The sequence below is a fragment of the Chinchilla lanigera genome, unplaced genomic scaffold (assembly GCF_000276665.1).
Source record: "Chinchilla lanigera isolate Chin_1 unplaced genomic scaffold, ChiLan1.0 scaffold00003, whole genome shotgun sequence".
Taxonomy (NCBI): Eukaryota; Metazoa; Chordata; class Mammalia; order Rodentia; family Chinchillidae; genus Chinchilla; species Chinchilla lanigera.
Genome location: NW_004955404.1, coordinates 4,403,788 through 4,423,991, shown reverse-complemented (window position 1 = coordinate 4,423,991; position 20,204 = coordinate 4,403,788). Strand labels below are relative to the sequence as shown.

Here is a 20,204-nt window from a genome sequence, read left to right as displayed (position 1 = left end):
TAAAACAGCAGAGGATCAAAAATGTAAGTTTAAAACTTTCGCATTTAGGATCTGTGCACGGGACGCGAGCGCCGCAAGGAAGAGACACTGAATGCTGAATTTCGTAACTGTTACCAAAACTCTAAGTAACTCTTCATTATGGAGAGAAACTTCATCTTGTCTGAGGCTTCCAAAAATTTACAAAACCCAAGAGGGATTCTACTTTTCTGTGGATAATAAGAATTCATTTTCTTTTTTTCTAGGGCTGGGGATTCAACCGGGGCATTTGCTCTGTGCCACATTTTTAGCTCAGTTTTTCAGGTTTTATGTTGAGACAGTGTCACGCTAAGTTACTAAGTTGCTCTGGCTGGGCTTGAACCTGAGATTCTCCTGCCTTAGCCTCACAGAGCTCTGAAGATAAGGATGGGTCACCACGTGAGGCAGTGGGCAAAAAGAACCCTAAAAATCATCACGGCAGTTTTTTCCAGAGCGAGGTGGCATCCCAGTGTTGTTTTAATTTGCGTTTCTGTAGTGGTCAGGGATGTTGAGCATTCTTCAGGTGTTTATTGGCCGTTTGTCCTTCTTCTGAGAAGTGTCCATTCACTTTGGTTGCCCATTGTTTTGAATGGATCTTTCCACCCTAGGAGTCTAATGTATTTGAATTCTGTATGTATTACTGATGCTAGTCTTGAGAATAGCTGGTAAAACATGCTTCCAGTTCTGTAGGTTGTCCTTTTACTCTGCTGGTTGTTTCCTTTGCTGTGCAGCAACTTCTTAATTTGCTGTGATGTCATTTGCGAATAGGAAGGGGACAAAGCTGTGGAAGGAGCAGGGAGCGGAGGGTGAGGAGAGAAGGCGGATGCGTTGGTCCACGTGCCAGCTTCCCTCGGTGGAATCACTGTGTACCACAAATACGGACCAATAGATGTACAAACTGAAAAGCAAGCCTGAGCATCGATGCTCTTCTAACAAATTATGAGACGAAGCGCAGGGTCCTGCAACCCCACTTCAGTGAGCGGTGGGAGCAGAGGGGAGCGGCCGCAGCCCCCGTACTCCCTAGAAGCCCTGTGAACGAAACTGGTCCTCCGCGGGCAGCACCTGACGATGAGCCCGTGCAGCTAAAAGCATTTGCTGAATTCTCCAACACCGATGGAACCAGGCTGCGAAGCATCCCCAGGCTGATGCATAAGGATCCCCGTCCTTTAGGGCCTCCAACTAGAGTGCCTTTCCTATAGGAGGACACCAGGGTGCTTAAATGTTTTGAACTTGAAGGAACAATGCCTTCTTTTCTTAGTGATAAACTATTATGTCTTTCAGGATCTAAAACATAAGTAACTTCGTGAACTAACTTTTGTGGAAGGGAAAAGTTCCTAGTGGCAAAGCTTAGGATCAACGACTTAGATGGACCCTTCTTCCTGAGTGGGTCCGCTGGTGCCCAGGGTAACTCCTTGTGCACCATTGCAGGGAGCCCAGTGCCACAAGCCTGACGTCCAGCGGCACTTGGTCCCTGAGCCAGGCGGACAGGCAAAGTGGTCCTGCTTGTCTTTGGGATTTAACCTGCTCCTCTCTGAGAACAGAGGGCGAGGTGTGTCTGCTCCGAGCTCAGGCGGATCACAGGGCGTCCGGGCTGTGTGCAGTCTCTCACGGACGCGCCTGTCAAGCCCGGGGTCCAGCAGCAGGTACCAGGAGCGCATCTCCCTCAGGTCCCGAGTCCAGTCACCAGGGGCTTTTGTACCCGTGGGTGGAGGCCACTGTGGAAGAGACACGATGTGGAAGAGCCACCCGACTCTTCGGCATCACAGAAGCCCCGGGTGAGCGCTGGCTGCTCGGTCCCCACTTCAGAGTCACTCGGTGCTGAGGGACCGGAGCTGGGGACTAGGGCAGCGGACATCCGGGCTCCCAGGGAGGTGGCCGCATCCTCCCGCGTACCGAGCTGCGTTCCTTACTGACAGTCCTGCTGATGAAGGGGCCTTTAGAAAGCCGGAAAGTAATTAAACTTCAATCTGTGTCAGCCCCGTCCAGAGGAGAGGGAGGTTTCATACCATCTTTGGTTTCTAGAGGCCTTGACAGAGGCCAGAGGAAGGAGGTGAACGCCCCAGGGCGCATTTCAGAGCTACAGATACAGGTGACAGAGGCGAGGAACGCCCAGGCCGGACCCTGGCTTCCTTGCCTTCCTTTGCTCTACATTCAGGACCCGGGAAGGCAGCGCGGGGAGCTCAGGGAGCCCAGCTGGAGCTCAGACAGGACGGCGTCCAGGAGCAGCTGGGGTTCCTGACGCAGGAGACCCTATTTCCACACTGAAGAAAAGGGGGCTGCTGGTGCCGCTGGGAGAGGAGGCCCTGGGTCCACCCGGGTCTGAGGCGCAGGACGCACCTGAGCGCATGCTCCTTCTGCAGACCGCGGAGTCAGTGGGAAAGGAAGGCCTCGGACTGCAGGCATGCGCGCAGGGTGCTTCCTGGACGTCCGAGTGAATGCACTCCTGGACCCAAGAAGATACTAACTGCTTCCTTCCACCTCCTCTCTCCCTCCTCCTCTCCTCTCCCCAGCAGAAGAGATTCCAGCTCCCAACCTGAAACGACTTTGGAATCGCTTTACACTTCCCAGGCTGCTGTCCCCTATGAGGGCCTTGCTGAGCTGCATCCCTAGTCCCTCTTTTTAATTTTTATTTTAATTTTGAGATGGCTTCTTGCTCAATCACTGAGTTTCCCAGGCTGCCTCAAACTTGCAATCCCCCTGCCTCAGCCTCCCAGAGTACGGGGGTGACAGGTGTGCACCACTGAGTCTTTTCGGGGGTGTCTCTTTTTTTTTTTGTTTTGTTTTTTGTTTTTTTTTTGGTTTTTCTCCGGTACCCGGAACCGAACTCACGATCTTGCGCTTGCCAGGCAGGCGCTTTGCCGCTGAGCTAAATCCCCAGCCCCCTCGGGGGTGTCTCTTGACTGATTTATTACTTTCGAACAGTGAGGCAGATGGATAAGCGATCCCGCAACAATCTGATAAACTTTCACCTCGAATACTCAAACGCTTCACTGCTCTAGAGGCGTTTCATAAAGTCTCATACAACAAGAGTGTTCCCGTTTCTCCACCCTTGGCACGGTGTGTTAGCCTCATGGGTTGAAAAAAGTTGGCGCTGTGATTCCAGCTGCAGGGTTTGAGGCTGTGCATATTTGCGTCTTCATCAGAACGCAGAGGAACCTGTGAGCACCACACCTCGGTGAGAGGGGTCCTGCTCGTCCTCTCTGCATTTATTTTCAAAAATTGACTCCTCTTCTCGTTACATCTGTCCCCGTGTCTAACTCACAGAAATATACAGAAAGTGAGCCCTGGTGCTAGCGTTTGCCCAGTCCCGTCCTCAGTAGAAAGAAGGAAACACTGTCAATGGGAAATAAAAAATCAGCTTGTATCTGAGCTACTGTACCCCTCTCGACAATAACTCAGGCAAACATTCCTCCTCGCTCCTGGTGTTTATTTAAGATCACATGTCATTCGCAGAACACAGGTTCGGGGACACAGGTACGGGCACACAGCCTTGTTCCTAATTTGAAGAAGCACGATCCCACCGGCCTGTCCCACCATCTCTGGTAGAGCGCGTATGGAAGAAGACGACCTAGCAGGCGGGCTGCCCCTCCTCTAGGTCACGCGCCACTCTTAACGCTTGCTCCCGCTTTGCCCGCTGAACGACCCTCTTTCCGAGTCAGACTGTGGGTCCGGTTGTTCGGCTGATTCTGTGGTACAGAACGATGTTCAAAATGGTTTGGGGCTTTTGCCGCTTCTACTAGCGCATGCGTGGGGAATCACCCGCCAAATCTTCAAGGGTGCGTGACTGGGGGGAAAGCGACAAAGCAAGAACAGGGCACCTCGAGAAGGACCCGGGGTGCTGGCGGGCCGCCGCCCCATTACCTGTGCAGATGAAGCTGGAGAGGCCGCCGTAGATGACCTCGTCGTTGTCGGGCAGTATGAACGGACACCTCGTCTGCACCTCCAAACAGTATTGCTTGCAAGGAATTGTCTTTCTGCAGTTAAACTGCGTGACTTCAAAGTACTGGGAACAGAGCCAGGCTTTGTAGACAATCTGAAATTCAGAAAACAAGAGAGAGAGAGGAATCAGAAATATGGAGAGATGACAACGCTTCTGCCTCCGACAAAGGGCACGCTGCCCCGGAGAAGCACGCTGCGGTTTCCAGGGGTCGGCAGCAAACTCTGGCTGGGAGAGAGCTGCAAGTGACAGAGACGCAGCAAGGCCTGTCAGCAGTGAGAGCCCACGTGGGTGTGACTGTGTCCTTACCAGAATGCAAGAGATATTCTGGTCTTTAATTCTATGGAGCTCATATGGAAAAATAGCGGACTTAAGCAGGACCGGAACTTCCCCAAACCAGTGATGCCGAAAGTAGAAGTCATCCGGATTCTGCTGACAGACCTTGGCTGCCCTGTGAAGAAGGTGCCTGCCTAGTAGTTTCGTCCCAAAGCTGTAGTGACACTACTTGGACACTAGATGACGCCAGACCCTTTACAATGGGGCCCAAGTTGGTCTCTCCAGAGAAAGGAGCAAGAAATGGGCTTTCACATTCATGACTCATATCCAGGGCTCAGAAATCGTACCAAAGCCCGGAAACACTCGGCATAGATCAGACAGAGCATGCTGCGCTGTGGTGCTCATCAGGAGGAGATCTGCGCGCAGCCTCTGCCTGGGAGGGGTTGTGGGATCACACTAAGGCTTGTTCAGGGCTTGCATAACTGAACGCAATGCGGACGGAGGATCCTTGGTTTGGGTGATATGCGGGGAACTCAACGCCGAGACTGTAAGGTAAAGAAATAAGCGCCGCCACATTCAGATAGAACAGTGCCAAGGTCTGCAGTGGGGAAGGCTATTTCTTGTTGCTAAGTCTTTTGCTTCTGGAGCCAGTACCATCCGGGTACCGTTTGCTGTCAGGCCCACCCTCAACCTGCCTTCAGTTAAATAGGCACCAAGAGACCATAAACACCGCCAGTCATCCCCAGAGCCGCACCTGGTACGGTCTGTCTGAGGTTCTTTTCTAAGCAAGTTACAAGCATTTTCCCCGTGCGGTTCTCAAGCTGTGCCCAGAACTCAGGCATTAGCAGTAGTGACACTGCACCGAGGAGTAGCAAGTACAGGAAGCCCGAGGAAAACCCAGAACTGAGATCTGCAATAGGTAGAACTACAAAGCCTGTGTTCTTCACGGTTCTTGGGTGTCTAGTCTACAACTTTTCCAAAGAATTCATGACATTGCAAAAGAGTTCTGGATGGATTGGCAGACGGCGTGGAATGGTATACCTTGGTCAAAGTCCATTGATATATGGAGGATTGCATTGAATTTTTATTAGCTTTTTGTTGTTTTCATTGCAATGAAGGTTTAATCTTTGATAAGATGCCCCCACTGATGTAAAGTGGTATAAGTGTGAAGTTTGGATCTAATTTTAGATCCAGTATGATTTTCTATCACCAGACCGTTAATGGTCTGTAGTCACCCACACCTGTTCTTGCAGGTCTTTTGGGTTGTCCTCACGCAAAAGTGCACACAAATAAAAAGTTTACAGGAGCCAAGGAGACGCCAATAATTCCTGTACTTGACCCTGGAAAGAGGTGGCCTGCTTGTGGGCAGTGTGGAGCCGTGTGTAGCTATGGAGGTGGCCCTGCCCTGCCCTCAGAAAGAGGCAGGAAGCAGCAGGTTCAAGCCATACGAGGAAAGGTTCTCCTAACCATACCTTAGGTTAAACACTGTGCTGAGGTGTTTTCAGAAATACGAATGGGTATCTGTGTGATATAAAATGCAGCATTTATGGTCCAAACCGAGCTTTGCCTAAGGGTGGCCTGCACATCCTCTGCGATGCCTGCTTTGTGCTACCTTATTAGGTACTAGAGGCAGTTGGGGGTGTGTAAGTAGATGGGTCTGACAGTAAAATCCCACTGTAGGAAAAGACCCTGTCGCCAGGGTTTTCTACCTAGCGTTATCTGTTTTCCTCTACAGAAAACCCTTCGGTGATTCTAGAAAATCGTGCACTCTGTCCCCAGTCCTGCTCCTCACTGGCATTTGTGCAATTATTCAAGTTAAAATGGTTTGTGGACGCCAAGTCACATCCTGTACCATGAACACATCTTTGGAAATGCTTTCTTCTCTCACTGGGCTGCCACATACTGCGGTCTCAGTAAACACATCCACTCTCCCATCTTTCCCCATTGTGTGGCACTGTTGGGACAGGCCTGTTTTTACTCTCGTCCAGGTATTGTTACGGTTTAGGTCTACACTGTCTCCGGCAGGCTCCCATGCGTGGGAGGTGACTGGATCACGGGGCATTGTGCCCATCAGCGGACTCATCCATGCCTGAGTTCAGGGGAACATGCTGCTAGGAGGCGGGGCCTGGCAGGAAGAGGTGGTCACCAGGGCCCTGGCCTGGAAGGCTGTGTTCTTGTCCTAGCCCCTCCCTCCTCTCCCCGCCTGCTGGCTGGCGTGGGTGAGCACCTTTCATCCACCTCGCTCCTCTGCTGTTTCTGCTTTGGAGCTGGCCAACCATGGAGTGAACCCTCTGAAACGTGAGCCAAAGTAACCCTCTCCTCCTTGCGATTGTTCGGTATTTTGTTCCAGTGGTGGGAAAGTGACTCATAACAGTTGTATTTCTTGTGCAGATTTTTTACTGAAAAACTAGTACGTGATGAGGGCTGTTTCCATAAACACTAGGCGGAAGTCCTGGAGAAAAGCAGCTACTTCCTGCTCAGTGGCCAGTGGAGCCATCTGCTCTTGCCCTGGGCTGCAGTGACTTCCCGAGCATGGCTCCCTGCCTTCACCTCTGCCATCGACCCCCTGGACTTCTGCAAACCCAATCAAGAGCTCTCATTCGAGGACTACATTATCTAAAACTTTTAAAAATTTTAGTTCTGGTTATAAGATGTGTCTGAACCAAGACAAAACGTGAAGTACAGGTGAGAACTGTCTTCTTGTTACTTAAGAGAGTAAGGCTGAGAAACAACTTGTATGTAACTGAGGATTTATCATTTGTCTACGTAGGCAGATTTGTGACAAGAGAGGCCAAGGCTTCAGTGAGCACACGGGCCAAACTGTTCCAGAGTTAGCCGGAAAAGATTTGCCTGGGAAGTAAGAAGATGCGCTAATCTTAAAAAGATTACGTGAAAAGTAAAATTCCAGCTTCGCAAAGCTCCTAAAGCTGTTGAGTAGAGAAGGGAGAAATAGCTGGTGAGACACGGGAGGGCGCAGGGCCTGGCGGTCGGCTCCGCTATCTCAGGCAGCTGCTGTGAGGTGAGGACAAGGTAAAGATAAGATGATAAAGGCCAGACCGAAACTGAACGGGCAGATACTGGCGCATAAAACCAAGCGCTTTCTTGCGAGGAGCGAAGTGCCGGAATAATGCATGCTGTGGTCGGAGGCACTGAGTTCTCTGTAACTGGCCAGATTCAAAGACACTTAGATAGTTCCTGTGAAAATATGGTGGCTTGGACGCTGTGAGGAATACATGCCTCTAACATCCTTCCCCTCATGTTTCTAGAGGTTTCTTTTAAGGGGATGTTGGTAAAGATAGATGATTTGTGGTTCCATAGAGCTACAAGAAAAATGAAAACATTAATTTTAAAAAATATGATGGGGTTTTTCAAACAAAGCCCATGATGAAAAATAAATATACTTGTCTTAGGTCATAAGAATTACCGTGGGGAAGGTCAGAGATCTTTCTTTAGCAATGGCTTTGTCTCTCGTGGGGAGAAATACTGAGTAAGTCACTTCTCTATGTACGGCTGAATACGACAGCTAATTCTACGACACTGATAATAATTGAAGCAGAGAACAAGCATGGGTGGGAGTTTCCTGGTGATTGTAATGAGCTTTGCTGAAGATTTCCTGTTACAAGTCGGAAACTGAGGTCCAGAGACCTTCTGGTGACCGAGAGGAGAGGAGGTCACTTTTCTAAACAGCTGGGCCAAGACTATTTCACCTTGAGCCCGGGGCCCAGGACCCCACCGAGCGTGCTTGGGAAGGGTGGATGTATGGGTGAGGCTGGACCTCAGAGCCACCCTGCTGGCATACTCTGCAGCTGATCGACTCGTGGAAAACCTCACCAAGCCTCTGGGCCTTCAGGTGGGACTTGGGGTTGGTAGACACAAGAGAGATGGTGGTGGAGCACACAGAGAACCTGGGGCAGGGGGCCCTATGAGGACCCTGGTTAGAAGATGCAAGGTGTTATTTGAAGGTGTCACTTATTTGGTTATTCCTACCCTACTGGGGTGATCAAAAATATGGTGAATGTTTCAATTTAAGAAATGAAAAGCACCTTGCCTTTAATTCCCTTCAAAATACTCCCCTGTGCTTCTAAAACATGTATCTCACTGTTCGTGTCACTTCCCGAAGTAGCTGTGGAGTCCTCTTTCCTGACTGTCTTTTCCTGGCACCGTTGAACTGATTCAGTATTTTCCTTGTGAGGTCATTCTGACTTTGGGGAGGAGCTAGAAGTTGCACAGTGCCAGATCTGGTGAATAAGGTGGGTGAGGACCCAGTGCGATACTTTTAGGACCCTGCTGCCCCACTGGGTGGCACCCACAGAACGTTTTGCTCAGATACACAGAGCAAGGCTGCACTCTCCGTATTTTTGATCAAACCTTTTAAAGACGTTCACGTAAGTAAGAGGACTTCCAGAGCTGCCTGGGAGAGTGCATGAATGACGGACAGATGTGCTCTAAGCCGGGGGACTATCGTTGCGCGGATTCACGGCAGTAAGTCCTTCCCCGTACTACGTGTGTGCAAGCACGCTCTGTATATCGCCGTCACCCTCATCCTGTGCTGTTCCCTGAAAGTCGGTTCCCTTCAGAGGCTCCGGGCACGGGGGAGACGTCGCTCGCTGTGGGCAGGTGCTGCTCTGACCCGACCCCCTGCGCACGGAGCCCTTGGTCTTGCGGCTGCAGGAAAGTGCTACAGCGGCTAGGAAGCTCCCAGGGCGCCCACCAGGGCCGGGCTGTGATGGACAGACGGTCCCCGCGCACCAGCGCCAGGCCCCGGTTCTTGGCGTTTCCCTGGGAGGCCGCCAAGCACAGCTGCCTCCGCTTCACATTTCGCCGTAGGAAGCCCGACCCCCGTTCCTTTCTTCCCCTTTGCATAATCCCTATCTGTGTTTTAGAGCGAGGTGGCAGAGTACAGTCGTAAACACCTGTCACTCCGCTGGGAAGAAAATAACATAGTGGCTGCAATATTGATTATACAGAAAAATATCAGACATTGGGAGTGGTTTCATCTTCAGACCCGGTGACATCCCCTGGGCCCCGTGCATGAGCAAGGACTTGCTTTTCACAGCTGTCCCTCAGTGGGCGCGTTTGCAAGGACCGTGTCCCTCAGCGGTGACGCTGCGTGGTCTGCGGCTGCGTGACCAGGGAGACGTAACCGCCCCATCTGCCACAGCAGCTGCCTCGGCGCAGCGGGGAGTTTGGGGAGGACGCGAGGCTCAGGTAGACACACCCCTGCCCAGCCCGGCTTCCCCGAAGCTCACTGCGCATGAAATTGGAAGAGTGAAAATTCTGAGGCAGAAATGAGGAAGAACGGCGCTGCCCACAGCTAAGCTGCCTCTGCGGAAGGGAGCCAGGGGACAGCAGGTCAGTACCCCAGCCCCGGCCCTGGGGGCGACAGGACAGCACAGGTCTCCTCCAGGGCACAGTGGAGTCAGTGCCAGGCGCCTGTCCCCTGCGGCACATGGGCCATGCCCCTCTCCTGAGCACCGTTTCCCTCCTGCCCTACACCTCCAGGGCTGCTCCGACCACGCCCACCGCCAAGTGAGCTGCGCGTCTGAGACCCACAGCTAGTGTTCACAGGGGACAGAGCCGTCCGAGGACTATGGGCCGCCCCAGGCCCTCTCCGCTAACCAGGAGTCACCGTGGGGAAGTGACAGGCCCAGGACGTGCACAACAAACCAATCTTCATGGCCTCCTGCAGAGACTGCCTGTCCCCAGGTGACCGCACACAGTGGGGATGAAGAATCTGAGTGATCTGCTAGTGCGTGTCCTGCACCATGGGAGAGAAGAGGCCCTGATCACAGCAGGAGGCCACTGTCACCGTTCTTTCTTCATCAGGGGCCTCCAGTCCCCATGCCTGTGAGCTTTCTGGCACTGTGGTGAGACCCAAGCTCGAGCCCTGCCACTCTCACTGCCACTGGACGCAGTGGACATGGTGGACACGGTGGACACGCTGGCTGATACGCCTTTCCTTCCCAGGCCGGTGGCACCCTGGTGTGACCTGATCTCTCGGGGCTCCCCTGACCTCCTGCACTCAGGCCTGGCCTGCCTTCCTTTTCCGCCCGTTGTTCCAGTTAGAACAGAGCTGCAGCCTGTGATCGGAAAGCCGACAGAAGACGTCTTCCTCAGGGCCTGGCCTTGCAGGTGGCATTGAAACTGTCTGTGCCTCCTGAACACCTGTCTCACTGAGAGCCCCCTATGGGCCTGATGGTAAATGTAGACTCTTAGGAGCAGGGCCAGAGGACAGGGTAAAGGTTTCATTATAAGACGTTTTCCTTGGCATCAAAAACAGTAGGAACAACCTGAAGGAAGTGGATGAGGCGGGGCAGGCTGAGTGTCACTCAGGTGGACTCAGGGCAGAGAGCAGAACCGGTGAGCAGGACTCTGCAGGTGTACGGGGAGACAGGGTTTCCCTGAGAGGGAGGGGCTTGGCCATGACAAGGGTGACGAGAGGAGTTCAGCGTGACCACCATGCGTGTCAAAGCGTGCTTTTGTGCTCATCAGTCAAGCGTGAGTGATGATGGGCTTGGGGTGCTTTAAGTGCCGTTTGTGCATTATAGGAAACACCTCCTCTTGGGCGGAGCCTTGGGTCCCTGAACACATTTGTGCTTCCTGCAGAGTGCAGAAAGAGGCCTCCACGACCCATATGCGCATGCTTCTCTGCAGTGAAAGATCCTAAACAGTATCTGTGATCTATTAGCAATGCTTGTAATCCTATGAATTGTTTATAAAAACAAAGTCACAACTTTACTTGGAAAATGGATTGCTTATCGCCAGGATGAACAGCTGATCAAAAAGCCTGTCTTTCTGGTCCCCAAACACTACTCACTAAACACAGTGAGTACTCACTCATTCACCGGAAATCCTTAACATGCCTCCTTTGTGTAGATTAGACGTCCGTACCAATAAAGCACACAGATGAGCTACTATACGGTGCGTCCACTGTAAAGCCAACTCAAAAACATGAGGTTGTAAGGGACAGAGTCCATTGTAATTGTGATGGGTGCGCACTGGGGTGTGCACCCTGCTTCTGAGAAACCTGGTTCTGTGAAACAGCAATCTTAAACGTTTTACACAGTGAAGTAAATCACATAAATTGTCAAATATGCTACACAAACATTTAAAACTGAGCACTTGCCTGAAATATGTAAGCCAACTTTAACTGATTTTACCTAACTGACTAGATAAAAATAAAAATTGCCAAGAGGGCAGGAGCTTGGTCTGTTTTTTCTTAGCGAGGGATACCCCACCCTGGCATCCTGGTTGCGGGCAGGACCCAGACATGGTCTCCTGAAGGAGTGAGCGGAAGAATGAGTGAGTGGAGGGCATCTAGACCCTGGCTGCGGGGGAGGCCGAGTGCCCATGGCTTACGCAGGATGTGCCGCTGCCTGCTGTTCCAGCCAGTAGAATGCATTTGCTCGCCACTCTTTTGTCATTCTGCTTTTGGTTATTATTTTAATGTGAAAACTAAGACCATCCATATCCTCTGTAACACTGTTTCTTACAAGGCGAGGGATAAAATCAGGCCTGCATAATTTTGGGTAAACTACCATTATGCCGACTCTGAGTAGCAACCACAGTGGTGAAATTTGTTATTTCTATTGTTGTTGCTATTGGTATGACTTGTTAGTTTCCAGAGCCAAAATAAGATTTAAATATGTAACTACTGATCATAAACCTGCTGGGATCATTTTGTGTTAACAGTGTTAAGTATGTCTGTCTGTCGGTCTGTCTGTCTCTCTCTTTATATATATGTTATTGTGCATATGTATATATTCAGATGATTTGTTGAAAATTCAATCAAGATACATTTCTGGTCATTCGTTTTATGTATTAGTAAATGTTTTACCAACTTTCAAGGGCATCATGAAAAGGAAATAAATATATTTCTGTATTTTCTCAGTAAACACTGAGATTAAACAAGATATTCTTTTCACATTTTAAGATCATGTAACTGCCCAAGTAATCCAAATGCATGTACCCATCACTCAGTAATGAAGTAGATTTCTGCAGATTAAGGCGAATGATAAAGTTGAAAATCAGGACTTTCAAATCTCTCCCTGCACCTTTATTTGGGGGAGGGGCATCCTGTGGACCAAACCCAGGGTCTTCGCACTGAGCTACACCGACACAGTTTTTTATTTTTCCTTTTTGGGATAGCATCTCACTAAGTCACTAAGTTTCCCAGGCTGGGCTTAAACCTGTGATCTTCTTGCCTCAGCCTCCTAAAATGCTGAGAGTACAGATGTGTATGACCACAGCTGGCTCTCCCCAGAACATTTCTGGAGACAGTTTTAAAATCAACTAAGTGTTTGCTGTGCTCTGTTCACTTTCTGTGGTCTCATCCTTGGGGAATCAGCAAAGCCTGATGCCTTTCCTTCCCCCCGAGTTTGAGGTGCATTGTGGGGAAAATGGGCATCAGGCTTTCCCCAAGGTAACCCTGGAAAGCAGTCTGTGCCCCATGGCCCTCTGACCCCTCATCCGAATGTCCTGAGAAGCGCAACTCCAGGAAACAAGACAATTTTTGTTTTGCTTGTGCAGAAACAGAAAATATTTCACTCGTATGCCATCTGTTTCACCCTGAGCTTAGCAGCCGTCAGAAACATATTCTAATATAAAATAACACATTACTATAGTACTGTAATCACCATTACTCCAAACTATGTTTAATGGAATTCATAATCATTATTAATAAAATTAGCTGCAACTCCGGAGGGCAGCTTCAGAGCAGACGGCTGACTGGTGCAGTGTCTGCAATGGCCGGGCACTAAGCAGCTTTGTGTTCGAGGGAAGCTAGAGAAATCACATAGAGACCCTGGAAGATGCCTGGAGATCAGGAAAGCACTTCTACCGTTATGTAAAGATGGGGTCAGAAAATCTGGACCTTTAATTTAATGAATTTTCTGTTTTGAGAATGCATGTTTATATTCAATCAATAAAATGTCATTGCATATATTAATGCTACTTCCATTTTTGAGTATTAGATTTATAAGAGCAGTCCAAAACAATGCTACTTGGCAAAAAGCCTGTAAATTTGTACCCATGTTGTGTCTTAAAATTTAAAAGTAAAAATTTGCCTCCATATATTGAATGGAAGAAGCACTTTAATATGCTTTTATTCAACTGCAAATAATATCAAGGTTAAAAATCTTTGCAAATGAGTAACAGTAATGAGGATTTGTGACTGAGAACTGGTAATGATAAAATTGTTTTTTAATATAAAGATTTGGAATTAATCTTGGGCTAAAACCCAGACATAATATTAGCAATTAAAATATTATCCTTCTGCCAACAAGATAGTACTCATAACCAATAAATTGATTTTATGATTCCTCACTGGAAAAACAATAACAAAGAGAGATTAAATGGAAACATGAAAAAGTAAACATGAATTTCCCATCAAAACAAGGAAATTTTGGCAATATTTAAATGTTGATCAACTATTGGGGGAGGGGCAATTAAGTATGCAAATGAAATAGGTTTTAAAATATCAACTTTAAAACCAAATAACAAGGACAATTAGTTCAAGCATCAGATCATTGAAGATGCTATAAACACAATCTAAAAAACTACTATTTCCCTTAAATTTGCACACTCACACACGCACACACACATTCTTTTCATTTGTCCGGATTCAATTTTCATCGTCACATTTCACAAAGCTTTTTCCCTGTCTCCCTGTCATTGTCACTGGAAACGAACCTCACCTCAGCTGTGGAAGCAAAGGCGCAGGCACAACCTCCGGCTTGCCCCACACAGCGACATTCCTAATATTTCCCCCTGGTTGTACTATGACCGCTTCACGAAGGTTGTTAGTTTGAGTCCTTAAGCTTTCAGCAAAACACTTGATGGCCGCAACTTCCTGGAACCTAAACACACCCAAAGAGAGCTACAGGGCATCGGGGAGCACAAGACAGTGAACAGGGCTGTGGGGTGAAGGGGCAGAAACGGAGGCTGTGTGCCAACGGGAAGAAGTCAGGACACCAGCGAAGGGGTAGAATCTATTCCTCAGAATTGAAGCGCCTCTCTAATATCTGCAAGCACGTGGACCCAGGAAATATCTTTTACGTTTTCTCATAGAAGAAAAAGAATGTTCATTATACATGTACTTGCATGTATGAGTACTCTGATAGAAATGATTTCTTTGACAATGGAAATTACTCCCTAACTCATTTCCTTCACTTAGTACAAGTGTAATAAAAATTATTCAGAACAAATTCTTATTCAGTGCAAAATAAAGTGAGGAGAAACTAAAACATAAGGGTTTGCAGGTTGAACTGTGCAGATCTGCAGCCCACAAAAGACCAGCATGGATTTCCTTAGTTTTCCTAACGACTGTCCAAGCGAAGCAATAGAAATGGTGCTTGGGAAAATAGATGATGTCAGATCTTACAAGTGCAACACACTGAGCAAAAGCAAAGACCTGCAAGGAGCTGTTGAAACAGTATGGCGTTAGCTCGATTCTTTAAACCAACCTGGGAGGCAGATGCTAACAAAGCTCCTCTTTGTCCACCAGGGGAAGGAATGAAGATCATAAAACTTAAATCTTGGGGCTGGGGATTTAGCTCAGTGGCAAAAAGCGCCTGCCTGGCAAGCGCAAGGTCGTGAGTTCAGTTCCCGGTACCGGAGAAAAACCAAAAAAAAAAAAAAAAAAAAAAAAAAACTTAAATCTTGATTCAAGTGCTCCAGCAAAGCCACAGAGTCAGAATTCAAAATGCAGGCTCTCTCTGAAGGCCAGGAGCCAGTTCCTTGGCTACATGATTCTTGTGACCCCTAGATAGGTTGCGTTCACCAAAGTTAAGATGTAGTCACATAATGCACAAAAATATCACAACCACTGGTCACACTGCACATGTTGGTTGTGTGCATTCTCGTGCTAGATACTTCAGAGGGCTTTTTTGGGCAGAAACAACTAAGCTTTCTTTGAGGCTGGGAGGGACTCTTGCCAATGGTTCTCTTCCTGTTTAAATGCAAGTCCGGATGTTCTCTGCCGTTTTATACAACATAAATAAAACGTGTGCCTCTCCTTCCCTGCCCCTGTGTGTCAACGTTCTCAGTGTTCTTGCAGAAAGGACGGCGTGAGTATTCTCAGTTACCCCAGGGCGAGCCCTACCGCTGCCTCTGAGTCCTCCTGCACGCTGCTGGCTGGGTTGGGGCCATCTCAGGGCCTGCGTGTGGAACCTTTGCTTTCTCTCTGAAACTGACAATTTTTGACCGGAGGGACTTGGTCACAGCAGCACACTGATTCTCCTGCAAAATGCTCCAAGTCCTTCCCTGAGCCCTAATCTATGTCAGGTTCTCAGTGGGTTTGAATATTGCAAGCTGCAAAGAATGTTTGGGACATGCAGTAGGTGTTATTTGTAAAGAAAGTGTCCGGTAAACACTGTGTTTGCAGAAGGGTTTTTCTGGCATCCAAGAGTAGTGATGAGGAGTGAATTCAGAGCTTTTGATGATATCTTGTTGATAATTTCATCAAGTTAAAGTTTTGGCAAGGCTTTTCAGAAGCATTTTCTCCATTAAACAACACAAGATGGTGTAGCGCTAATGATTTTCCAGGCTTGATGTACCAGACAAGAAACTAGGCATGGATAACTCCATCCACACTCCCCCTGGCAAGCCAGTGTTGCCTGATGAGACTGACAAGGAAATAAAGAGGAATTCACAAGGAAGGGATAAAGTCCGTCAAGTGGAAAGCCTCCAGCATTTATGAGTGGTGCTGTGTGGGCAGGGTACATTTATTTGCATTTAGCTTATTTATTGAGTTTCCGTTGGTAGTACCAACCTCACAGGATTTTAGGGAGGACAAAATAACCATACATACATGAGGGAAAATAAAATGTAATTAAGTTTAATAAGACTTTGCAAATGATAGCATATTTCAAACTGTGAGCCTTCATGTATAACACAGGACTAGAACTAAGGAAACCAGCTCTTAATTTAATTATTCACTCCACCAACCTCTACCTAGCGTCTGCCATGTGAAGAGCATCACCAGATACACTGGCCAAGGAATGCTGTCACCATGGGTTGGTTCACAGTTATTGTTTAATCCAGGTAAACGGTAGTATCAGCATAGATCAGTCTGCAAGAGTGCTAGAGGCAGCCACAGTCTATTGTAGCCTATTTAGAAAAATATATAAAGAAAGTAATCAGGCAGCATGGGGTTATGAACACAGCTGAGGTATGTCTACCAAGATGGTCTCTTTATTGGTACATAGACAGCCTCATTCAGTAACGCCAGCCCTGTAAACTCTGTGAACATCCTACATACAGAGAGGTAGCCACAGGTACTCAATGTGAGGAAATTAGGAAGTTGGAGAAATCAGGCAAGACAAGCCCAGCTCATTTTCACAGAGAAAAAAGGCGTAGCAGTCAAATGCCTATCTTCTCCTGGATGATGCACCTGATGTAGATCACTCAGTATGTTCTGTATCTCACATACGTGCCGAAAAATAACCCTGTCCCTTGATTTGTTTATATTGCTACCGGGAGAAACATCAAACACTTATATAAGTTGAAGGGTTTGAGTGACTTTTGGTTAATGATGCTTTTTGTCTGCATGCCAAGCCCTGCACTTCAAATATTAAAGAATCTACTGGAAATTGATTATCTTCAGTGGTTAAAGCCAAGCAGCTTTATCGAAGGTCTGCTGCTGGGATGTTTTGTAGAACTTTCTCTTTCTCTTCTGCTCTTAGCTGTCAGGATAATACTATTCCAACTAGAGATATTTCAAGGAAAACAAACGATAGTTCAGGAACATGCACGCAAACATTTTGAGACAATAATACACCAAGGTAGCATATTCATTTTTGATTTCACTCAAAATTTTTTATGTGCCGATACATCACCGGCAACGCATGCTAATTTAAGATGAACACCAGTCGCGATGATGGTAACAGTGTCCTGCAGGGCAGAGTCTCTCGGGGTGGACACAGTCTTCTTAAGTATGGGGAAATCTTCCCTCTGTCCCACCTGTGATAGAGTGTCAGGACCATTTCTCATGCTGGGGACGTCCAGCACCTGCGGTCTAATTAGGCACTTGAAATCGGCGTGTATTTTGAAAGTGCTTTCTATAGCTGCTATTATGCATCAGGGGCCGGCCGGGCGCAGCTGCTAACCTCTCCACCACTCAGTTCAAGAGTGCAGGCCGGGCATCCACGGGAGAGGCGGAGAGGGGAGAGACGCGAAGGAAAGCTTCTAGCTGTAGGAAAGCAGCACACCATACCCAGGAACATTTATATTTTTATCCCTGGAGTTAAATCAATTCCCTTCTCCACACTCGGACTCATGGAGCAGAGATCATCAAGAAGATTTAAGTGCTTAATTGGGTTGTGAAGGAGGTTTCTCCATTAACATTAATTAAAGTCTCCCTGGGCTCAAGAGGGCTCATCTGCAGGGTAGAGGTTTCCAAGTTCGAGTTCACTTCTCATTTCATTGTTACTGCAGCAAAACTGGTTTGCTTTTGGTGGGTGGGTGTGAATTCCAAAGGAAGCTTCAGCAGCTTCGAGAAAAAGTGATAAAGTAAGGGTACCCCACTGCCCTCTGGGGTAGGAGATTTGGCAAATTACAGAGACTTTGTCCTGTGGCTTTGCCCTGAGAAGAACAATACTTCAAATTTCAGTAAAGCGATATGAGAAGTTAGTGCTGCAGACTGTCCGCCATTACCTGCTCTCGGAGGTACGGTCTTCCTTCTTCCGTTGAGTACTTGCGCCTACCTCTCTGTACGTGGGATGTTCTCAGAGTTTACAGGGCTGGCATCACTGAATGAGGCTGTCTACCAATAAAGAGACCACCTTGGAAGACCCATCTCAGCTGTGTTCATAATCCCGTGCTGCCTGATTACTTTCTTTATATATTCAATTTTAATTTTGAATACGTTTGAATTATAATTATTATTATATTATGATTATATTAATTTTATTAAGTTGAATAATAAGACATTCCTGATAGAACTATTGTTTTTTATCTAGAGTAATGGCAATTTTATACTCTGAGAGGCTGAGGCAGGGAGGGTTGCAAGCTCAAGCCCAATCTGGGGAAGTGAGTGACTTACTGAGACCCTATCTCAAAATAAAACATGAAAAAGAGAGGAGGGGAGGTAGCTCAGGGTGAAGGTCCAGGGTTTAACCCCCAGTACTAGAGAAAAAAGAAGCAGCAATTTCACGTAGTTTACTAAGTTCTAAAAGTTCTAGATTTTAAACAGGAAATAAAAATATATTCTCCCAGAAAACAGGGAGTCTTATTTTTTCTCTCCCTCATCTGTATACTCCCTTGAATTTGAAAGCACTTCTCTACCTATGCATATGACCTAGAAGCAGAGAATAAGGTCAACGCCTTCATCTGCGATGCCTGCCGAAGTGCAAACACAGTTTTGTGTGTGTGAATATATTGGCATTATATTTACCCCCATTCATCCTCCTCTTTTCCCTGCCCTTCAGCTCCTACAAAACAGTATAATTCTGTAAGAAAATTACAAACTTCCAGATAATAAATATTTATTGCTTGCCTGGAAGGAATTGTGAGGAACACAAAGGAGATGTGACCATAAAAACATAAGAAAACCAGAAAGAAAGAGAAAGGAGTGAGAGAGAAAGGAGACAGCTGGCGAGAAGGGAGCTGCGCTTCTAGGAAGTGAACTAAGTTGTGATTACGTTCGGACTGCATTAACCTTATCAGGGTGAATCATAGGCCATTCCCGGTGTTCAGTCTGGACCCTTGCAGGTGAGAGACGCAGGGGCTTGCAGCTTTCCAACTGAATGCTAACCGGCTTTGCTTCAGAAATGGGAAATCAGCAAATGTTTTGGTAAACACTTCCTTGCAGGGTGGGGTCAAGAGGGGGAGAAGAAGAAATGCGAGATGGCCAGCAGCTGCTTGGCTCACACAAAGAACTTTACATAAAATTTTCACATTTCTTGGTGACTTGCAAACTTTTGTCATGCTGTTGCAAACTATTTTGGTGACAAAAATGATGTGAAATAGGACCTGGGTAAAATACACGGGAGAGCAAAGGTTGTCAGATCACCATGGTGCGTTGAAGGGTTCACACCTGCCGTGTCTTTCTCCCCTGCTAGTGTAACTGGGAATCTTTGAAGGTGTATTACACTGGAAGAAAACTTTATACTGGAAGAAAACACACTGCAACAAGGCGGAGTTCCCTGCAACAAATCCATCTCCTGTATTTTCTACCTTTTGTGTTTCAGCATTTTTAGTAATCAAATACTTTTGGGTTTTATTGTGAGCTCCTCAAGGTTTTCTGACTAGAAAATACAGAAAAGCAGGTTTGAGCTATGGAAACAATCACCTTTTCCCTTGAGAGAGAGAGAACGAAGTATTAATTGTGAGTGTGTACGTTTGGAGTATCAGCGCTAATTTTGAAGCTCTCGTGCAGATAAAGTGACACACAGCCACAAGTTGGGGCTGGAGCGCGGAAAGCTCTCCGTGTCCTTGGGAAGTCTTCTAAGCCTGACGGATGGTGGCGCCCAGCGTACCTCGCAGACGCGAAGTTTTGATGTTTCATCTTGGGAAAGCAGTCCAGCATTTTTAAGTACTTCTAATTTTTTATTTTCTAATAATAGACTTCAAAATGGCTGAATGTCAAAGAGATGTGTTAGAACTACTATGAAAGTTAGGGTACTTATAATAAATAAGCCTCCATCAAGCCCTTGGGTCTAAATTTAAATACTTTCAAATAAGATCTGAGAAGAACAGAATGATAAGACGTGCGTCAGTCCTGCAAATCACAGCAATTTCCTCCTTTGCAGTCACCGTTACGTAAGCCCTGGGAAGGAAAATGAAGGTGACAAAGGGCGTTCCTGAGTGTCCCTGCCCTGGTATAGGCATCTCCGTTAGAACTGTGCCAGTGGGCAGCTGAAAGCAGGGGAACAATGGAGCTAATCAGTAAGTCCGTCACGTCATAGGGAGCCTGTTCCGGGGTGCAGCGTCCCGGCCACCAGACACCATCTCAGGTTGTGGAAAGTACAAGAGAGAT

At 47.5% G+C, this 20,204-nt stretch overlaps 1 protein-coding gene across 2 annotated transcripts in view; it reads right to left on the bottom strand.

Moving 5' to 3' along the window:
- The window catches only part of Fam155a (family with sequence similarity 155, member A), a 582,136-nt gene that overhangs the window by 19,077 nt on the left and 542,855 nt on the right, over positions 1–20,204 (bottom strand). For both annotated transcript variants that reach the window (XM_005374016.1, XM_005374017.2), the window contains one exon: positions 3,877–4,048. In XM_005374016.1, the coding sequence (XP_005374073.1) occupies positions 3,877–4,048 (172 nt within the window). The remainder of the gene's footprint in view (positions 1–3,876; positions 4,049–20,204) is intronic.